Consider the following 20,383-nt stretch of genomic DNA (forward strand, 5'->3'; position numbering starts at 1 on the left):
TCTCGACACCAACACCCTGCCTCTCTCTGCTTCCGCATCCTTAGCCTGCTCGGAACACTCCTGTTGGTCCTTCAAAACCCAGTTCCTGTGGCCTCGTGTAACTGGCGGCGCGTTGGCGCTCCCGCACCGGGCCTTCAGTTAGTGGCTGCTCCTGGTTTTCTGCTAGATTCCCCGAATGGGGCTTCTTAAATGTGGCCTCTTCGCAAAGTGGTTGCTAATGGACCGAATCGGACCGTGTAGACGGAGCAAGTGTGCACAAGTGTGTAAAAGACAAGTGGCTGAAAAGCTTAAGCCTGATGGAAAGAGGCCTTTTTAAATTACTGAGCAACCTGTCATGCCAGTACTCGGGAGGCTGAGACAGGAGGATTGCGGCTTTGAGGCCCTGACAACTTAGTGAGACCCTTTTTCCGAATAAAAAGGGCTGGGAGTGTAGCTCAGAGGTAGAAGGCCCTAGGTTCAATCCCTAGCACCATTAAAATATATATAATAATGTGTATCATATTTATATATTATATTTTATGTATAGTATATATACTATATATATAATGCTAATATATAAAAGCACTTAAAACAGTTGCAAAAGAAATGGTAGAAATAAGATATTTGTTCCCTGCTCGATTTGAAAAGAGAATGAATTACTTGCTGACATTTACCGATGATATCACTAAACCTAATTGTGTTAGGATGCTGAGATTTGGAAAATATTAATTCCCAATATTTAACAATTTATCATTTGAAGTTATACATGTCTCTTCCCCAGCTGTAAGGTGTGAGACTGCCCTCCCTCCTTGCTCCGCCTAAGCTCACCGGCCATCGCCGTATCAAACACCTTTTTTTTTTTTGGTATTGAAGATGGAACCCAGGGGCATTCTACCTCTGAGCTACACCCCCAGGCCTATTTTTTACTTTCTATTTTTTCTTTAACTTTTGAAACGGGGTCTGAGTTTCAGAGGGCCTCGCTAAGTAGTAGCCGAGGCTCTCTATGAACTGCTGTCCTCCTGTCTCCGCCTCCCAAATGCTGGGATTACAAGCGTGCGCCACCACGCCTGACTTTGTATCAAACACTTCTGAGGATAGAATACTTGTTTTAAAATGTATTACTTGCACACTACTGCTCTATTTCTTAAATTTATTTTTTGCAGTGCTGGGGATTGAACCTGGGGTGCTTTACCACCGAACCACATCCCCTAGCCCTTGTTATTTGTTCGTTTTGAGACAGGCTGTCACTAAGTTGCCCCGGCTGACCTCAAACTTGTGGTCCTCCTGGTTAATCCTCTAGGTTCCTAGGATCACAGGCAGTCTTGTGTCGCTGCACCTAGATACTTTACTTATTATTTATGTATGCATTTGTGTATTTATAAGAGAGCTTTGCTGTGTTTTCCTGGACTGCTGTCAGCTCAGCCCTCCTGCCTCAGCTCCAAGGGCTTCTAGTCTGTCCTCAGCCTGCCAGCAGCCCTGGGCTTTTCTGTCAACGGGATCATGAGGGATCCTCTCCCATGCTTTCTTCTCCCCTGGCTTGCACTGTGAATGCTGCTTTTGAGAACAGCATTCAAGTGGATTAAGACTGTTTAAATATTCTTGAGAAAGCATGTTCACTGCTAACTTAAAGCTCTAAGATGGTGTTGGAACAGCCGACAACTTGGGGAGGTTTCACTTTAAATCTTAAGAAAATTGTTGGAGCACAGGTTGGGTTTCATCAGTAGCTGTCGGGCAGTTCTATGCCCTTCTCTATTGTATAAAAACAAACAACAGCAAAACATTTGCTGGGCATTGCAGTACGATCTGTAATCTCAGCTACTTGGGAGGCTGAGGCAGGAGGGTTGCAAGTTCAAGGCCAACCTGGCAAACTTAGTGAGATACTGCCTTAAAATATAATAAAGGGCAAAAATAAATAAAGGGCCAGGCGTGGTGGCACAGGCTTGTCATTCCCGCGCTTGGGAGGCGGAGACAGGAGGATCGCGCAGGTTCGAAGCCAGCCGCGCTGGCTTAGGAGACCCTGTTTCCAAATAAAAATATAAAAATAGGTCTGGGAGTGTAGCCCGGAGATAGAAGGGCTTCCGGGAACCCCAGTACCACCAAAAAAAAAAAAAAAGGCTGAGAATTTACCTTACTGATAGCACACTCCCCTCCACCACCCCCGTTCAACCTCCAGTATGGCCCCCCTCCAAAAAAAAAAAAAAAGAATTAGCATTTTGGCTTAAATGCAAGGAAACGTTGGATAGGTGCATGCTGCTGCATTCGTTTGGCTCAAATTCTATGGCCGATGTGCTTGCCCTTTTTCTCTTACAGTTAAACTCGTAATCCCCTGGGTTGATATCCAGAAGCTGGAAAGAACATCCAATGTCTTCCTGACGGACACCATCCGCATCACCACGCAGAGGAAGGAGCGCGACTTCTCCATGTTTCTGAACCTGGACGAGGTCTTCAGGATCATGGAGCAGCTGGCGGACGTGACGCTCCGGAGGCTGCTGGATAATGAGGTCTTCGACCTGGACCCAGACCTGCAGGAGCCAAGCCAGATCACCAAGAGGTAGCGTCTCCATCTCCTCCCCACTGGTGAAATCCCAAACGACCGACCACTCACCACAGACCAAGGAAGAGTTAGGTTCCGTAGAGGTTCCGCTTCCGTCCACGTTAGGCTGAGGGCGGCGGCAGGAAACAGCGACGGAGTGAGGCTCTGCTCTCACATCTCAGGGGCTGTGAGAGAGAGCTAGCGAGCCAGGGGGAGGAGAAACCACACGACCCCCAGGCTGACACCCCAAGGACCCCATCTAGCAACCACGCCCTGCCTCCAACATGGCTTCCTTATTTTCCGTGAGAGCTAGGGGGACATGGCAAGTCCAAACCATTACAGGTAGAGCTTCTGCTCTGTAGGGTCCTCAGCCACACAGGGACCCCGCTTCACACTCGGCCTTCATTTACACGAGCTGCCTCAGCTGTACAGTCTTCCCTCGGTGTGCCCGGGGAAGTCCTTCCAGGGTCTCTGGGACCCCAGGCTCTGAGGAGGCTCAGGTCTCGTCTATAACATGGCAGAGGTCCGTCCTCCGTATACTTAAACTGTGTGTCGATGATTGTAATAGCTAATAGAATGTAAATGCCAGCTAGATACGTGCTGGACTGTATTGTTCAGGGAATCATGATGAGAAAAGACTAGGTATTGAGTACAGGTGGAAATTTCCCCACTGCATGTTTTTATTTGAGCTTGCTCGAATCCAAGGTGCAGAACCTGTGGCTGGGAGGGCCGGAGGTGCTGGACTTGGTGTTTCCCGCATGGTATATCCCAAACTTTCCTATGTTGTTAGTTTTGACCAAAATAATTAGAAATGATGATTACTTGTTTCCTTTATGTGGCAGACTTTGATTTTGGGATCCAGGCCCCCTTTTCATCATTTTGAAATTGACATTCATAAAAAGGACTTGTAGAATGTGATGTAGATGGCTTCATGATAGACATATGTTTGGGTACCACGTGAGGAGGTCCGCAAAGGGAGGTAGACCTCGACAGAGGCCGTGAGGGTCCTTGATGTTGTCTCAGAAAGGAACTTGAGGACAGGGCAGTGAGACCCAGGCTGATTGTTATTGAGGGAAGGAACGCGCACACCCCGAGGGACGGGGGCACCACGGGTACCAGAAGGGAGAGCAGTGTCCGCGTTTAGCCGTATTATACACGGAGAATCTGTACTTGGGGGACGTGAGCTAAGAGGATTTGTTTTCTCTTGTGTCAGAGATTTGGATATCTTTATTACCTCCTAGAAATTCTTTTCTTCTTTGTTCTTAATGAAAAATATTGAATTTTGTCCATCAAGGTGTTTTGTGAACTTAAAAACAGGACTACATTGATTTAACACTGAGGGCTTGATGGAAGGTTGACGTGACCGGATGACCTGAGTAAGAACTGACTTGTTTTGCTTGATCAGGGCATGTGACGTGAACTTGACGTCTGGACTTTTGACGATGGCTGCTCTTCCTCATGTGTCCTAGCTAGCTGTTCTTATTTTTGGTGCTGGGGATGAACCCAGGGGCACTCTACCTCCACCTACACCCGATCCCTTTTTATTTTTCATTTTAATACAGGATCTCACTAAGTTTCTGTGACAGGCCTTGAACCTGCCATCCTCCTATCTCAGCCTCTTGAGTACTGGGACTTCTGGTGTGCACCACCATGCCTGGCTCTGCCTGTCTTTACAACTTCTGCCCTACCTCCGCGTTCCATGAATGGCAGCTTGCTTAGAGTTCTCCTGTGCTCAGAGAATTCCGATCCTTTCCGCGGTGTGCTTTGATTTACTGGATTACACATTGTCACACACGGGCATAAACAAATGCTCTTGATTAGGGCTTTTACTTTGGCTTTTTTCTTTTTGAAAAATCCCAGCCAGTCGTGGTGGCGCACACTTGTAATCCCCACGCTTGGGAGGCAGAGACAGGAGTATCGTGCAAGTTTGAAGCCAGCCTTGCTGGCTTAAGAGACCCTGTTTCCAAATAAAATATAAAATAGGTCTGGGAGTGTAGCCCGGAGGTAGAAGGGTTCTATCCCCAATACCACCACAAAAAAAAAAAAAAAAAATCCCAATGAATTCTGCATGCCTCTGTGCCCCCTCTGATAATGTGAGTCCTTTTGCAAGACAGGGGTGCTTGTCACCCTTATGGATGGGGCACTTGGGGTGCCATCCTTTAGTGCGATGTGCTGTTCCAGCTGCTCCTTGGAGCCCAGAGCCAGGACCCCAGTGCCGTCTCTGGCTCCTCCCTCTCAGAAGCACCTGTTTCCAAAGATAGCACGAATGGTGAAAGCCGCACTCACCCATGATTCTTCCCGCATCACTGCGACAGTTGGTATCTGAGTCCTTTTAAGTCCTTTTAACAAAGATCTGTCAATAATGAAAGAATCAGCCGGGCGTGGTGGCGCAGGCTTGTAATCCCAGCATTTGGGAGGCTGAGACCAGAGGATCGCGGTTCGCAATCTTAGTGAGGCCCTCCACAACTCAGTGAGACCCCGTTTCAAAATAAAGAATAAAAAATAGGGCTGGGGGTGTAGCTCGGAGGTAGAATGCCCCTGGGTTCAACTCCTAGCACCACAAGACAGGAGGATCGCGGTTTACGGCCAGCCTCCGCTACTTAGTGAGGCCCTCTGCAACTCAGTAAGAACCTGTTCCAAAATAAAGGAAAATAGGACTTGGGGTATAGCTCAGAGGTAGAACGCCCCTGGGTTCCATTCCCAGGACTGCAAAAATAAATAAAATAAAAAATAGCAATAAAAAAAAGAAAAGAAAATAAATAAATAAAATAAAAAATAGCACCACAAGACAGGAGGATCGCGGTTTATGGCCAGCCTCCGCTACTTAGTGAGGCCCTCTGCAACTCAGTAAGAACCTGTTCCAAAATAAAGGAAAATAGGACTTGGGGTATAGCTCAGAGGTAGAACGCCCCTGGGTTCCATTCCCAGGACTGCAAAAATAAATAAAATAAAAAATAGCAATGGGGGTGTAGCTCAGAGTAGAGTGCCCCAGTCTCCAGGCCACCCCCTCTAAATAAAAGCCACAGCTCCAGAGCCCAGGGAAAGAAAAGGGAACACGCCTTTGTCCTCTTCCAACCACCCTGCCTCAGAGACCGCCACCCAGCAGACCCAACGGTCCCCGGGCGGCTGAGGCCCACGGGGCTGTATGGACGACACGTGGGCCTTCCCTTGGAGGTGGGCATGGCGGGCGTGTGAGCCCCACAGACATCTGTGTCCCCAGAGCTAACACCAGATGGGTGGAAAGTGCTAGCCCTGGTGGGGGTGGCGGGGGCAAGGGGACAGCGGGGAAGGGGAGAGGTGCAGAGGACTTGGATGGAGGGCTTCTTAGAAGCATCTAGGAGGTTGCCGGGAGGAGAGGCAGGAGCCTGATTTCTGCGTATCTGCCTGATCTAGGAAGGACCCACTTAACTCAGTTTGAGGAGAAAGATTGTCCTAGATCCACGCAGGGTTTCTAAGATGGAGTAGAGCAACAAGTGGGTTTGTTTTAGGAAATTGAAATACACACTTGAGAGCATGTTGTCCTGAGACAGACAGACAGAGCCTCCACCTGCGGGGGGCGTGGCCATCTTGTAGGACGCTTTGTAAGTGGCGCACAGGTGAGGTGCGCGGGCAGAGGGAGCGGTGCGTGGGGTCTGCAGAGCAGGGTGGAGGTCTGGTTCTCGGCATATTCAGGCTGGCATTGCCTGGCTGCAGGGTGGCACGGGGGCTGTGCCCGCCGTGTTAGGCTTTACGCCATTGCTTTCTCCAGCCTTTGGCTCAGTCTAAAACACATCCTGTGCCGGGCGTGGTGGCGCATGCTTGAATCGGGAGGCTGAGACAGGAGGATTGCAGTTTGGGGACAGCCTCAGCTACTTAGTGAAGCCCTCTGCAACTCACTGAGACCCTTTTTCAAAATAAAGAATAAAAAATGGGGTTGGGGGTGTAGTTCAGAGGCGGAAGGTCCCTGGGTTCTAATCCCAGTAACACACACACACACACAAACACAAATAAAAATAAGAATAAAACACATCCTGTAACCTAAAATATATATGTGCACCAATTAACTGGACTTGCCGTGGTCTAGGATTTAGTGGCCCCTCGAAGGGTCCTGGCTTGGAGGGGGACAGGCAGGTGAGCGAGGTTGAGGGCGTTCTTGGAGTTCTTAGATTTCAAGCGACAGTCCCTCTTCTCCGCTCTGCCTCGTTTTGATCTGTTTCTCCTCTCCGATGCGTGGCACACAGTCCTTTTCCCATGCTTAGGCAAGGCATCACACAGACGAGCCTTCTGCTTTTAAGATTCTTGGGTCTGAGGTCCTAGAAATTAAACCTGAGGTTTTGAAAAGTGCGTGATTGCACATTGTGTGTGAGAGAGTGGAGATGGGGGACACCACCACTGGGATATACCCACCCCGGTCTTATTTCTTATTTTGAAATGAGCTCCGGCTACATTGCCGAGGCTGGCCTTGAACCTGTGATCTTCCTACTTCAGCCTTCCGAGACCTGGGATCCCAGGCGTGCCCCATGGTGCCAGCATGAATGGCACGTGTAAGTCTCAGCTTCAGTAACAAACTTGAAGGTTGTTGCTCTGCGTTTCCATCCACCCCACTCCTCCTCCCGCCAGGGGGCTGCGCCAAGGGAAGGGTCGGTGGCGCCTTCCTCCAGAGTCTGGGCCGCGGCTCTGGCGCTGGCTTTGGCCTGCGCTCGGCAGCGCCGTGGGCATGGACGGGGGCTTCCGCAGCGGCGCACAGGCTGTCGGCACGGCCGCCGCGCGCTAGGTCCGGGTGCCCAGTGCCGGTCTGTCTGTGGACGGGGAGGGTCTGCGAGTCAAGCTGTGGGTAGCGGGCTTTGGCTTAATATTTAAAGAGTTGATGCACGTAGCATCAGAACGACCACTTGTCTCGAAAACAGACCTGAAGGGTGGTCTCTGCTCTTGACAAAAGCTGTATAGAAATACGTGCATATTGCCGGGCGCGGTGGCGCACGCTTGTCATCCCCGCGCTTGGGAGGCAGAGACAGGAGGATCGCGCAGGTTCGAAGCCAGCTGCGCACGCTGGCTTAGGAGACCCTGTTTCCAAATAAAAATGTAAAAATAGGTCTGGGAGTGTAGCCCGGAGGTAGAAGGGCTTCCAGGAACCCCAGTACCACCAAAAAAAAAAAAAAAAAAAGAAATACATGCGTATCTATGTTTCTACAGTTCGGTACAGCCAAATTCTGGAGCCAACCTAGGTGTCCATCAATAGATGGATAAATTCTGAAATTATGGGATAGCCACACAATGGAATTCTACTTGGCAACAAAGAACAAAAGTATGTCCTGTGTCGGAAAACGGATGGACCTGGAGAACTTATATGGAGATGATTCGACCACAGAAAGCGAAGGCTTATGTCTTCTCTCGTATAGGGAAGCGAAGAAGTAACCAGGATAGCGGAGAGACTTGAGGATGGAGGAGGGGCTGCAGCGGAGCCAGGGAGGGGCGAGGGCCAGGGAAGGATGGCCTCCATCGACACCACGCACACACACGAATGCCAGCGTCGCTCTCAATACTGTTGGGGGGGGGGCGTTGTGTGCACGTGTCTCTGCCACGTCACCATCATTAAGAACCACATTATGGCCGGGCGTGGTGGCGCACACTTGTCATCCCAGCATTCAGGAGGCTGAGACAGGAGGATCGCGATTCATGGACAGCCTCAGCTACTTAGTGAGGCCCTCTGCAACTCAGACCCGGTTTCAAAATAAACAATAAAATATAGGGCTGGGGATATAGCTTGGAGGTCGAATGCCCCTGGGTTCCATCCCCAGTACCGCAAAAAAAAAAAAAAAAAAAAAGCCACACGTTATTATGAGACTATAATGTACCAATAAAAGTATAAACATAATTGTAAAAAAGAGCTGCTTCCTCATCCAGCCAGTCTCTTTACCTTGGTAATGCTAGAGTTTTGAATATGTGTAGCGCACATGTGTGGATGTGAAAGGAGAAGGTAGGTCTCGAGCAGGGAGGAAGGGGAGTGACCCAGGCGGTCCAGTCCTTCCCTCTGCTCATGTAACCTGAGGTCTCTGGTTTCCAAACGTATCCAGAAAGGAGAAGGAAGGGGACTGTGGCTCACCAGCTGCTCTGAGGCCACCGGGGGTGATGGGGCAACAGGTGCCCTGGTTAGAAAACCCTGCTCTCAGGCCTCAGTGCTCCAACGCACGGTCTTAATTTGAGGGCTGGGTGCAAAATTAGACCCAGGTCCTCCCCCCGCTCCTGCAGAGGAGCCGCTGCGGTCTGAGCTGACTCCGCCTGGGCTTTGCTGAGGGAGGAACAGTGAATCACCAGTGCCATGAGATACCTGGGAGTAAAAGCTGACTTTCAGCAAAGCCAATGTGGCTGGCATGCTGTGGAGACGAGAGTGTCCGTTTTTGGATTTTTTAAAAAAAATTTTTACTTAAATTACATTTATGTGTTTATTTTGCAGTATGGGGGATGGAACCCAGGAGCATTCTGTCTCGGAGCTGTACCCCCAGCCCTATTTTTTATTTATTTTGAAACAGGGTCTCACTGAGTTGCAAAGGGCCTAAGTAGCTGAGGCTGTCCACAAACCGTGATCTTCCTGTCTCAGCCTCCCAAATGCTGGGATTACAAGTGTGCGCCACCACGCCCAGCTAAATTACATTTATTTTAACTGACATGTAAAAGGCTTGAACATTTTATGTTAATGTGGCACCATGTGATATTCTGATACTTGTATACATTGTGTGATATTTAAGTCAGATTATACCTCAAACATTTTATGGGGGGGCAATTATAGTGTTCGAACCCAGGGTCACTCCATATCCCAGCCCTTTTTAGTTTTTCTTTTGAAACAGGATCTGGAGCTGGGCATGGTGGTGCACACTTGTAATCCCAGTACTTGGAAGGCTGAGACAGGGCTTTCCGCTGGCTCAAAGCCAGCCTTGGCAACGAGATTCTTGGAAACCTAGTAAGACTATTTCCAAATAAATGAAATTGAGCTGAAGGTGTAGCTTGGAGGTAGAAAGCCTCTGGGTCCAATCCCCAGTACCAAAAAAAGAAAAAGGGTCTCGATAAGTTGCTGAGGCTAACCTCAAAGCTCTGATCCTCTTATCTCAGCCTCCCAAGTACTCAGATTGGACTTGCGCTGCTGTGCCTGGCACTATTCAGTTGTGTTTTGTTTTGTGTTTTTTGCCATACCGGGGATGGAATCCAGGGGCATTCTATCCCCGAGCTACACCCGCAGCCCTATTTTTTAGTCTTTTTCGTTTTTGAAACAGGGTCTCAATGAGTTGCTAAGGGCCTCGCTAAGTAGCCGAGGCTGGCTTCGAACCTGCGCGATCCTCCTGTCTCCGCCTCCCAAGCACGGGGATGACAAGCATGCCCACTACGCCCGGCTATAGCACATATATATTTTTTAATGACTAGCATCCATCCTGTTATAGGGCTGTGGACCACACTTAGTTTACCCACTCATCCAGGTAGTGGCACCTGCTTATGGTGACTGATTCTGCTCTGGGCTTGCCCGCGGGTGGATGGCCATGAGTTCTCGGTGCTCTCGGGTATATTTACCGACACTTCTGGATTGATGGCGAGTCTTTTTTTAGCCGTGTGAGGGTCCCGCCCGGCTGCCTGCCCGCACGGCACTCTGCGTCTGTACCAGCGGGTGCGGTCCCAGTTTCCCCACATCCTCGCGGACGCTCGCCGGCGGACTTTGCGGCATCTGGATTCTTGGGCCACTTGTGGTCATTCCCAGCATCGCCACAGCCAGGAAGGAGGCCCGTGTTAGCCCATGAGGTCATTAGCCCGTGTCTGTGCGGAGAGGGAGGCTCTGGTCGGCTGGCGCCGGGGTGTGCGGGTCGCCGGGCGCGGCTCAGCTGCCAATGGTGGGGCGGGCGCGGGCGTCCCCTGTCCTCACGGCCTCCTCTTCCCCTCCTGCACCAGGGACCTCGAAGCCAGAGCACAGAACGAGTTCTTCCGGGCCTTCTTCAGGCTGCCGCGGAAGGAGAAGCTGCACGCGGTGGTGGACTGCGCCCTCTGGACACCCTTCAGCCGCTGCCACACCGCCGGCCGCCTGTTCGCCTCCGACAGCTACATCTGCTTCGCCAGCCGTGAAGATGGCTGCTGTAACGTCGTCCTTCCGCTCCGAGAGGTAGGGCCTGCCCTGGCCTCTGCTGCCTGCGGCCGGAGCCGCCTCTCGTCGTGTGAGACGCGTGCAGTCCAGTCGGTTTTCTGTGGCTGTGACAAACAGCCCGATGCTGGGAATACTTATTAATAAAAAAAAGAGTTTTTCTAGCTCGGGTCTGAGGCCCAGGAGCATGGTGCCAGGCTCCTGCTGGGCTCGGCGCAGCCCGCATGGTGGATGGCACCACCCTGCTGGAGAACGGCGAGAGAGGGTGTCTCGTGTCCAGGCAGGAAGCCGGACACGGAAGGGCTGGTTTTGCTGGTTCATGACAACTCCCCTCGTGGGGACTCACCACGGTCCCCGAGTTCCATGAATCCCTTCTGAGGTGAGGGCCCTAGTGACCTTCCTTCTTCGACCAGGCCCCACTTTTTGGGGGGAATGTGGGTAGTACTGGGGATTGAACACAGGGGCCTCCTACCTCAGAGCTGCACCCCACAGCCCTTCTTATTTTTTATATTTCGAAACAAGATCTTGCTAAATTGCTGAGGCTGGCCTCAAGCCTACAGTCCTCCCATGTTGGCCTCCCAAGTACTGGGATGACAGGTGTGTGCCACTGTGCCCGGCTTAGGCCCCACTTCTTTTAATACTGCCCAACGGGGGCCCATGCTTTCAAGGTCAACTTTATGGGACCTGCACAAACTGTATGCACACTAGGGCAGCCTGGAGTGCTGTCCGTGAGGCGCAGGGCACGGGAGAGGATGTGTGCATGGCACAGTGTTGCCGGCTAAGGAAGGAGGTGGAGATGCCCGGCTTTGCGAGGGAGGCCGGACCTGACTTTGGCCATTACCCATGTGGCCGCTGCCTTTCCTGTTGCCCAGCAACCTGAAATTTGCCTTGAAGTGATGGGTAGGAACAGAGTCCTCTAATCTCCACGTTATTGATAAGGCTGTTATTGGAAAGTACATGCCCAGCAATGACAGCTTTTGCAACAGCTCTTTGGAAGGAATCCTCTCCTTTTACTGGCCAGAAAAAAAGGAAAAAGGCAACCTAAGAAAAGCTTCACCTTTTGAAAATACATTGCAAATGGCTTGGCTCTTAGAGTCCCCTAGAACTCTAAACTAAAACGTGCTTCTCTTCGTGTGGATCGAGCACCTTCCAGGAAGTGGGAGGCAGCCGGGCTTTACTTCCTGATCGAGTGCCCTCTTGCACACCTGCCAGAGGTCCTGAGCACTACTGTTTAGAAAACATCATGATTGCCGGGCGTGGCGCACACTTGTCATCCCAGCGCTTGGGAGGCTGAGACAGGAGGATCGAAGCCAGCCTCAGCTACTGAGTGAGGCTCTCAGCAACTTAGTGAGACCCTGTTTCCAAATAAAGTATAAAAAAATAGGTCTGGGAGTGTAGCCCGGAGGTAGAAGGCCCCGGGTTTCATTCCCAATAACACACACATACATACACATACACACACACACACACACACACACATGTTTGGGAGTGTAACCCAGGTATAGAAAGCCCCTGGGTTCTACCTCCAGTACCACGCTAAATAAATAAATAAATAAATAAGTAAATAAATAAATAATTTAAAAATCATGCTCTCCTACTTTTACACATTTATTCTGCAGTAGATGTCTTCGTTTTGCAAGTATCCTTATCAGTGGAGCCAGAAATCCAAAATATGCCCCCTATAATACTTCAGAAAAAGATTTTTTTATTAGTAACATACAGAACATAAAACTTACCTGAGCTGGGCGTGGCGGCACACGCCTGAAATCCCCGTACTTGGGAGGCTGAGGCAGGAGGGTCGCAGGTTCAAAGCCAGCCTTGGCAGTTTAGTGAGTCTCTCAGTAACTTGGCGAGACACTGCTTCCAAATAAAAAAATGGGGCTGGGAGCGTAGCTCAGAGGTAGAATGCTCCTGGGTTCAACCCTGAGGACCACAAAAATATAAAGCTTATCGAAGCATTGTTAGTGTACAGTTCAGTGGCGTCCAGTACATTCACAATATTGTGAAAACCGTCGCCACTGTCTGCGAGACTTTTTCAAATCTTCCCAACCTGAAACTTTGTACCCATTAACAGCTGCTCCTCGCACCCCTCATCTCGTCTCTGGAAACCACCAACCACATCCTGTGAATCTGAACGCTCTGGGCACCTCCTGGAAGCGGCGTCCTAGGGCCTTAGTCATTTGCGACTGGCTTAAGGACTTTGCCTCACGTCGTGTTACCCATGGTGTTAGAATAGTCGTCTTTTTGTAGGCTGAGTAATATTCCATTGCAGATCCACAGAACAGTGTGCTGATTCATCTGTCCACAGAAGCTGGAGCCACATCCACTCTGTAGCAATTCCTGTGCACTTTAGAACCTTGTATCAGCTCCTGATCGGGTGCGCACGCACGTGTGTGCGCGCACTCCTACTGGAGATGGAGCCCAGGGACATTCTACCTCCAAGCTGCTCCCCAGCCCTGTTTGTGCTTTTGTTTTGAAACAGACCTTGCTAGGTTGCTGAGGGTCACGGTTGCTGCGGCTGGCCTCGGACCTGCAGCCCTCCTGCCTCGGCCTCCCCAGCGCAGGCGTGCGCCCGTGCGCCCGGCTGGCTCTTCGGCCGAGCCTTCGGCTGTAGCGCGCGTCCCTTCTCGCCCCAGGTGGTGAACATCGAGAAGATGGAGGACACGAGCCTGCTGCCCAACCCCATCATCGTGAGCATCAGGACCAAGATGGCCTTCCAGTTCATCGAGCTCAAGGACCGGGAGCACTTGCTGGAGAGCCTGCTGCAGCGGCTGAAGCGGGTCCACGCCCACCACCCCGCGCGCTACGACACCTCAGCCGAGGACGGCGACCTGGTAGGAGCCTCGTCCCCATAGCCCCTGCGGGAAGGTGCCACACTGGGGGGTGAGACCGCGCTGGCCGTCCCCAGCGGGCGGTGCCGGCTCAGGGGTCTGATGGGGATTGCCCGCAGCTCGCCGGGGTTGGGTGGGCTCCGCGAGGCTCCGGGGTGGGTGGGTGGTCGCTACGCTGGGGTAGATGGCAGGACACCCCCTCCACAGAGGATGGGTTATGGGGACCCCACAGGGCGCTGGCGAACCTTCCTCCACGGTGTGGGATAGGGCACGCCCCTGTCTCCAAGGTCACGGGCCCTGTTATCTGGAGATATGTAACCTGAGTGAGAAACGAGGCTGTCTTTGGGGTTGGACGGCTGCAGAGGTGGCCCTGGATTTGGCCAGGGTCTTGGCGTCTATGACTTTCTTTAAAAAACAGCAAAATAGCCGGGCGTGGTGGCGCACGCTTGTAATCCCCGCGCTTGGGAGGCGGAGACAGGAGGATCGCGCAGGTTCGAAGCCAGCCGCGTGCGCTGGCTTAGGAGACCCTGTTTCCAAATAAAAATGTAAAATTAGGTCTGGGAGTGTAGCCCGGAGGTAGAAGGGCTTCCAGGAACCCCAGTACCACAAAAAAAAAAAAAAAACCAAAAAAAACAAAAACAACAACCCAGCAAAATAGAGCCAGATGTGGTGGCACACGCTTGTAATTTTAGTACTTGGGAGGTTGAGACTGGAAGATGGCAGGTTCGAGCAACTTAGTACGGCTGTCAGCAACCTAGTGAGACTGTTCTGTTCCCAAATAAGAAATAAAATAGGTCCGGGGGTATAGCTTAGAGGTAAAATGCCTCTGAGTTCAAGTCCCAGTACCACAAAAAATACTAAAGTATATATGTATATGTATATTCATTCCCCCCCCCCCCCGGAGCATTCTACCTTCAAGCTACATCCAGCCCTTTTTATTTTGAAACAGGGTCTCACTACTTTGCTGAGGTTGGCCTCAGACCTGCAATCCTCCTGTCTCAGCCTCCCAGGTACTGGGTAATTATGGGCACGCACCACCACACCCAGCTTCAAAGTCTGATACTGACGGTCCTGCGTTTTTTGCTCTGTTTTTGTGTGTGCAGACATCTCCTGTGTTTTACCCGACAAACATGTGCGGAGACAAGTTTGGAGACCTCGCGATGGTGTCTTCTCAAAGCAGCGAGGAAGGAGAGAAGGAGAGGAGCCCGCCGCTGCCTCCCGAGCCCCTGACCGCTGTCTTCCAGCAGTCGGGTGGCCAGAGCCCTGACTCGCGGCTGGTGGGTGACACGGCTCCTGCCCGGGCCCAGGGAGCCGGGCTCTGCAGTCCCGTCCTTGCAGGCCTCAGCAGTGGGGCGGTGGGTGCCAGGACCTCGAGCTCCAAGCACTCCTCCTCCCTCTTGTCCTCTTGGGCACAGAGGGCCGGGGCGGCTGGACAGCAGAAGGGGAGGCCGGCTCTCCTGGAGTCCGGCTAGTGGTGCACTCATGGTGCGCTCGTCCTGGGGCCGGGGTAGCTAAGTGCCGTCCCCGTGGGTGTCCACGCCCAGAGAGGCCTCTCTCCCGCTGGCCCGGGCTGTCTGTGCGTGCACCTCATTATGGGAATCCTCTCTCATTTTTCTGGGACAACGTGTTGCCTGTCTTCTAGTTTTATAGAACTAAAAATATTTTTTTGGCTACACTTAAAAGTCACCTAGAGTTGTTAACTAGGTTGGGCAGTGTCCTTGGGGATAGAAAGAACCTTGACAGGTGGGAAGCCCAGGTAGTGGCCGTGGACATCTTCGCTCCAGACTACTGCCTGGTCTCCAAGCTTCCGCTGGAATCGTTAATTTTTGCAAACGGAATCTTCTCATTTGCTTTACACACAGATAACCAGGTCATTCTTGCTGACTAAATGAAGGAGAATATTGAGCTTAGGTCTTTCATTATTAAAGAGTACAGATGATTAAAAGCAGTTCTCAGTACCTTAAGGGATCCCAACCATTCCTGACACCTAGGGATAATTTTAAAGTATTTTCAGTCCTCTGGAGAAATAGTCTTTCTTGTTTTTGATAATTGAGAATGATTCCCCCCCCCCCCAAGTTTCCGTTTTCCCCCTGGCTGTCAGGAAGCTCAGGGCAAATTATGCTTTTTGCTCCGTGCTGCCCTCCAAGTGAGCTGGAATGCCTTCACGTCTGCACCCCAAGGAAGCGACCCCTAATGTCCCCCAGCCTTGCCTCGCCCTCCGATCCAGTGGGCCGCTTTGGTGTTTATTTGGAGTACTAGGGATGGACCCCAGGGGCATTCTACCTCTGAGCTCCACCTCTAGCCCTATTTTTAATTATTTATTTTAAAACGGGGACTCGCTGAGTTGCGAAGGGCCTCACTAAGTAGCTGAGGCTGTCCTCGAACCACCATCCCAGTTTCAGCCTCCCGAATGCTGGGATTACAAGTGTGCGCCACCACGCCCAGCTGCCACTTTAATATTTAAATGGACATATTATTTTTTTTAACATCAGCTAGCCAAGGAAGTGGCATTTTATTTGTGTGACTGCTCCCGCTGGGCTCTCAACTCAGGAGGGCTGGCCCAGTGCTGCTCGCCTGGGCAACCTGGCGGCCCTTGCTGTCACGGTTGGTGACTATTTCTGAGTCGTGGGGGGACCGCGGTGGTGGGTGGGATATGTGTGTTTTATCCATTTCTACTTGGCTCCATTTCCAGTCCCGGGAACAGATAAAACTCAGTCTGTGGAACGACCACTTTGCGGAGTACGGCAGGACCGTGTGTATGTTCCGTACTGAGAAGATCCGGAAGCTGGTGGCCATGGGGATCCCCGAATCCTTGCGCGGACGGCTCTGGCTCCTGTTCTCGGGTCAGTGTTCCGGTGTCTTGGGGCCTAGTGTCACTTTTGGTGTGACGCGGGAGCAGGCCCCCGTGGGAGCGGTGTACGTGCAGACCAGGTCATCCGTCTTTGGGGTATTGCTATTGATTTGTGGCCAGAGACTCCAGAAGCCTTCCTGCATTAGCCGCGGGGTGTGGGCAGGTCTCCCGAGGCCTCTGGGCTGCGGTACCTTCTCGGTAGATGTGAGATCCTGGCAAAGTGACCTCCCCTCCTTGAAGCTGTGCGAGTCCCAGCATGCTGAGAATTTATTTATTTTTGTGGTACTGGGGATGGAACCCAGAGACATTCTATTTCTGAGCATACCTTTAGCTCTATTTTGTATTCTTTATTTTGAAACAGGGTCTCACTGAGTTGCAAAGGGCCTCACTAAGTAGTAGCTGAGGCTGTCCACGAGCCACGATCCTCCCGTCTCAGCCTCCCAAATGCTGGGATTACAAGTATATGCCATCGCACCTGGTGTTTAATTTATTTTTATTCATTTTTAATTTTTTTGTGGCACTGGGGAGCGAGTCCTAGGCTATTGTCCCTCCAAGCTACAATCCCAGCACTATTTTTATTTTTTATTTTGAGTCATGAGTTTTATTTATTTATTTTTTTGCTTGCAGTGTTGAGGATTGAACCTATGGCCTTGTGCATGCTAGGCAAGTACACTACCACTGGGCCACAACCTCAGCATTTTATATTTTATTTTGAAACAGGATCTCACTAAGTTGCTGAGGCTGGGTTCGAACCTGTGATCCTCCTGTCTCCCAAGTACTGGGATTACAGTCGTGCGCTGCCATGCCTGGCTTTAAAGTAATTTTTAACGTGACCTCTTGTTCTCTTTGAAGTAACTGGGCAGCATGCGTTCATGAGAGCTACTTTTTTAAAATTTTTTGGTTTTGTTTCTGAACTTGGCCACATGGTATAAACAAAGCCCTCCGTGTGTGGTCTCCCAAAGTTTATCATGGCCTTCTGTGTGTGACAAAGACTCCTCTGGGCCCCTGGCGTGACGGACCCTCTCCCTGCAGTGATGCTTCTGCCTGCCCGGGGCATCCTTCCTCCCTGAAACCTTGCCCTCAAACCCCCAGATGCAGTGACGGATCTTGCCTCGCACCCCGGTTACTACGGGACCCTGGTGGAGGAGTCCCTGGGGAGGTGCTGCGTGGTGACGGAGGAGATCGAGCGGGACCTGCACCGCTCCTTGCCGGAGCACCCCGCCTTCCAGAACGAAACGGGCATCGCCGCCTTGAGGAGGGTCCTGACGGCCTACGCCCACCGCAACCCCAAGATCGGCTACTGCCAGGTGAAGCAGCGGGCGCCCGTGTTCTGCCTCCCTGGATCTGCCCGGGTGTCGGTTCCTTCTCTTGGCCTGTGAAGGGGGAGCTTGGTCCCTTCCCTAGGGGGTGGAGCAGGTTCGGGTGAGGGGCAGCATGGGCGTGTGGTCAGTTAGCCCAGGGGCTTCCGGACTTGGGCATTCCCAGGGCCTGGGGACAGAGGGAAGGTGCCGCAGAGCTGCCACGGGGACGGGCGGGGCCGACTTCCTCTCTACTTCACCTGCAAACCCAGCCAAGATGGATGGATGGGAGGACTGGGCCTTTTAGATTGTTACAGCTATTAGTGGGATTGCTATTTTTATCTTTTTTTTTTTTTTTGCACTGGGGATGGAACCCAGGGGCATTCTACCTCTGAGCTATACCCCCAGCCCTGTCTTTTATTCTTTATTTTGGAATAGGGCCTCACTAAGTAGCTGAGGCTCTTGTGAACCTGGATCCTTCTTCTCAGCCTCCCAGATGCTGGGATGACAAGCGTGCACCACCACGCCCAGCTTACCTGCAAAATCTTAACTCATGATTGTGTTTTGGGGTGTGGTGCTGGGGATGGAGCACAGGGCCTGGTGTGAGGGGGAGAGCCTGCCGCGGAGCCCCCCAGCCCCGGCTGTGTGTTCTTAGCGCCCCTGGCTGGCCTCCCGAGGCCCGTCGGTCACGGCGTCTTCTCTGTGACCGGCGAGCAGTCCATGAACATTCTGAGCTCCGTGCTGCTGCTGTACGCCAAAGAGGAGGAGGCCTTTTGGCTGCTGGTCGCCGTGTGCGAACGCATGCTGCCCGATTACTTCAACCACCGCGTGATCGGTAAGCCACCCCTTCCTCCCTCGTCCTGTGAAGTCCCTCTGCCCGCTCCGCTGCTCCCTGTACAAACAGGGTTCGACTATTCAATCTGCACAAGTGACCTGGGAAATTCTCCGTACTTGTCTAGCAATGAGTTCCTGATGCAAACACCTCTTGATTAATCCCAACATTTGGGAGGCTGAGACAGGAGGATCACAGTTTGCAGCCAGTCTCACCCCCAGCCCGCCCACCCTCCCTCCCTTTCCTTCCTTCCTTCCCCCCCTCCCTCCTTCCCCTCTTCCTTCCTTCCTTCCTTCCTTCCTTCCTTCCTTCCTTCCTTCCTTCCTTGTGGTACTGGGGATAGAACCCAGAAGCATTCTCCTTCCGAGCTACACCCCCAGCCCTATGTTTTTTTCTTTATTTTGAAACATGGTCTCACTAAAGTGCAGAGGGCCTCACTAAGTAGCTGTGGCTGTCTGCAAACAGTGATCATTCTGTCTCATCCTCCGGAATGCAAGTGAGTGCCACCACGCCCGGCTTGATAGAACGCTTTTTTTTTTCTTCTTTTTTTGTGGATCTGGGGATGGAACCCAGGGGCATTCGACCTCCAAGCTACACCCCCTACCCTATTTTTTATTCTTTATTTTGATACCGGGTCTTATTGAGTTGCAGAAGGCCTCACTACGTAACTGAGGCTGTCTGCCAAACGCGATCCTCCAGTCTCAGCCTCCCGAATACTGGGATTACAAGTGTGCACCACCACGCCTGGCTCGATGGAACACTTTTTAAATAATACTATCCTTTACCTATTACCAAAGAATCAAGGAACTAAGTGTGGGTTCTTTTTTTGGACTCAAACCTTTTTCTTGTTTGGAACATCTCAGTAACTTAATTTCAGGGTAACTTTATTTTTGGGGAGGGGTTTTGGGAAGAACTGGGAGACATTCTACCTCCAAGCTATACCTATACCCCATTACCCCATACCTGATTTTGTTTCTTATTTGGAAACAGGTTCTCTCCCTGTCTGTGTCTCTCTCTCTCCCCCTCTTTGCGAGATGGGGATGGAACCCAGGGACATTCTACCTTCAAGCTACATCCCCAGCCCTTTTTTTATTCTTTATTTTGAAACAGGGTCTCACTGAGTTGCAAAGGGCATCACTAAGTAGCTGCGTTTGTCCGCAAACCAAGATCCTCCTGTTTCAGCCTTCCGAATGCTGGGATTACAAGTGTGCGCCACTACGCTCAGCCAGAAAACAGGTTCTCACTAGGTTACGGAGAGCCTTGCTAAGTTGCCAAGGCTGGGTTCGAACCTGTGATTCCCCTGCCTCAGCCTCCCGAGTCCTGGGATTACAAGTGTGCGCCACCGTGCCCAGCTCGGGGTAACTCGGAGGCGGGCTGCTCCCGCCCTGCACTGCGGCCTCCTTCCGCAGGGGCCCAGGTGGACCAGTCCGTCTTCGAGGAGCTCATCAGGGAGCAGCTGCCGGAGCTGGCGGAGCACGTGACCGACCTCTCCACCCTGGCGTCCATCTCGCTCTCGTGGTTCCTGACTCTGTTCCTCAGCACCATGCCCCTGGAGAGCGCCGTGCACGTGGTGGATTGCTTCTTCTACGACGGGATAAAAGCCGTCTTTCAGCTGGGGCTGGCCGTGCTTGAGGCCAGCGCGGAGGAGCTGTGCACCACCAAGGACGACGGCCAGGCCCTGATGGTCCTCAGCAGGTGGGGCCGGCTGGGCTGGGAGCAGGTGCTGGGGCCCGGAGACCACGGGACCGTGTGTGTGGCTGGAGGGCGGGCTCCGGGTGCTTTCCTCTAAGGCTAAGTGTGTGTGGGGGTACTGGGGATGGAACCCAGCGGCATTCTACCTCCAAACCACACCCCCAGCCTCTTTTTTTTTTTTTTCTTTTTGGTGGTACTGGGGTTCCTGGAAACCCTTCTACCTCTGGGCTACACTCCCAGACCCATTTTATATTTTTATTTGGAAACAG

The 20,383-nt window shown here is 51.9% G+C and overlaps 1 protein-coding gene across 2 annotated transcripts in view; it reads left to right on the forward strand.

The window, feature by feature from the left end:
- Positions 1-20,383, forward strand: part of TBC1D8 (TBC1 domain family member 8) — a gene marked incomplete at both ends in the record, with an annotated part of 113,862 nt that overhangs the window by 75,438 nt on the left and 18,041 nt on the right. For both annotated transcript variants that reach the window (XM_080711514.1, XM_080711515.1), the window contains 8 exons: positions 2,290-2,530; positions 10,424-10,631; positions 13,247-13,444; positions 14,545-14,718; positions 16,134-16,284; positions 17,385-17,599; positions 18,308-18,425; positions 19,832-20,117. In XM_080711514.1, coding sequence (XP_080567640.1) covers positions 2,290-2,530; positions 10,424-10,631; positions 13,247-13,444; positions 14,545-14,718; positions 16,134-16,284; positions 17,385-17,599; positions 18,308-18,425; positions 19,832-20,117 — 1,591 coding nt within the window. The remainder of the gene's footprint in view (positions 1-2,289; positions 2,531-10,423; positions 10,632-13,246; positions 13,445-14,544; positions 14,719-16,133; positions 16,285-17,384; positions 17,600-18,307; positions 18,426-19,831; positions 20,118-20,383) is intronic.

This window comes from Muscardinus avellanarius (genome assembly GCF_963383645.1).
Source record: "Muscardinus avellanarius genome assembly, chromosome: 15".
Lineage (NCBI taxonomy): Eukaryota > Metazoa > Chordata > Mammalia > Rodentia > Gliridae > Muscardinus > Muscardinus avellanarius.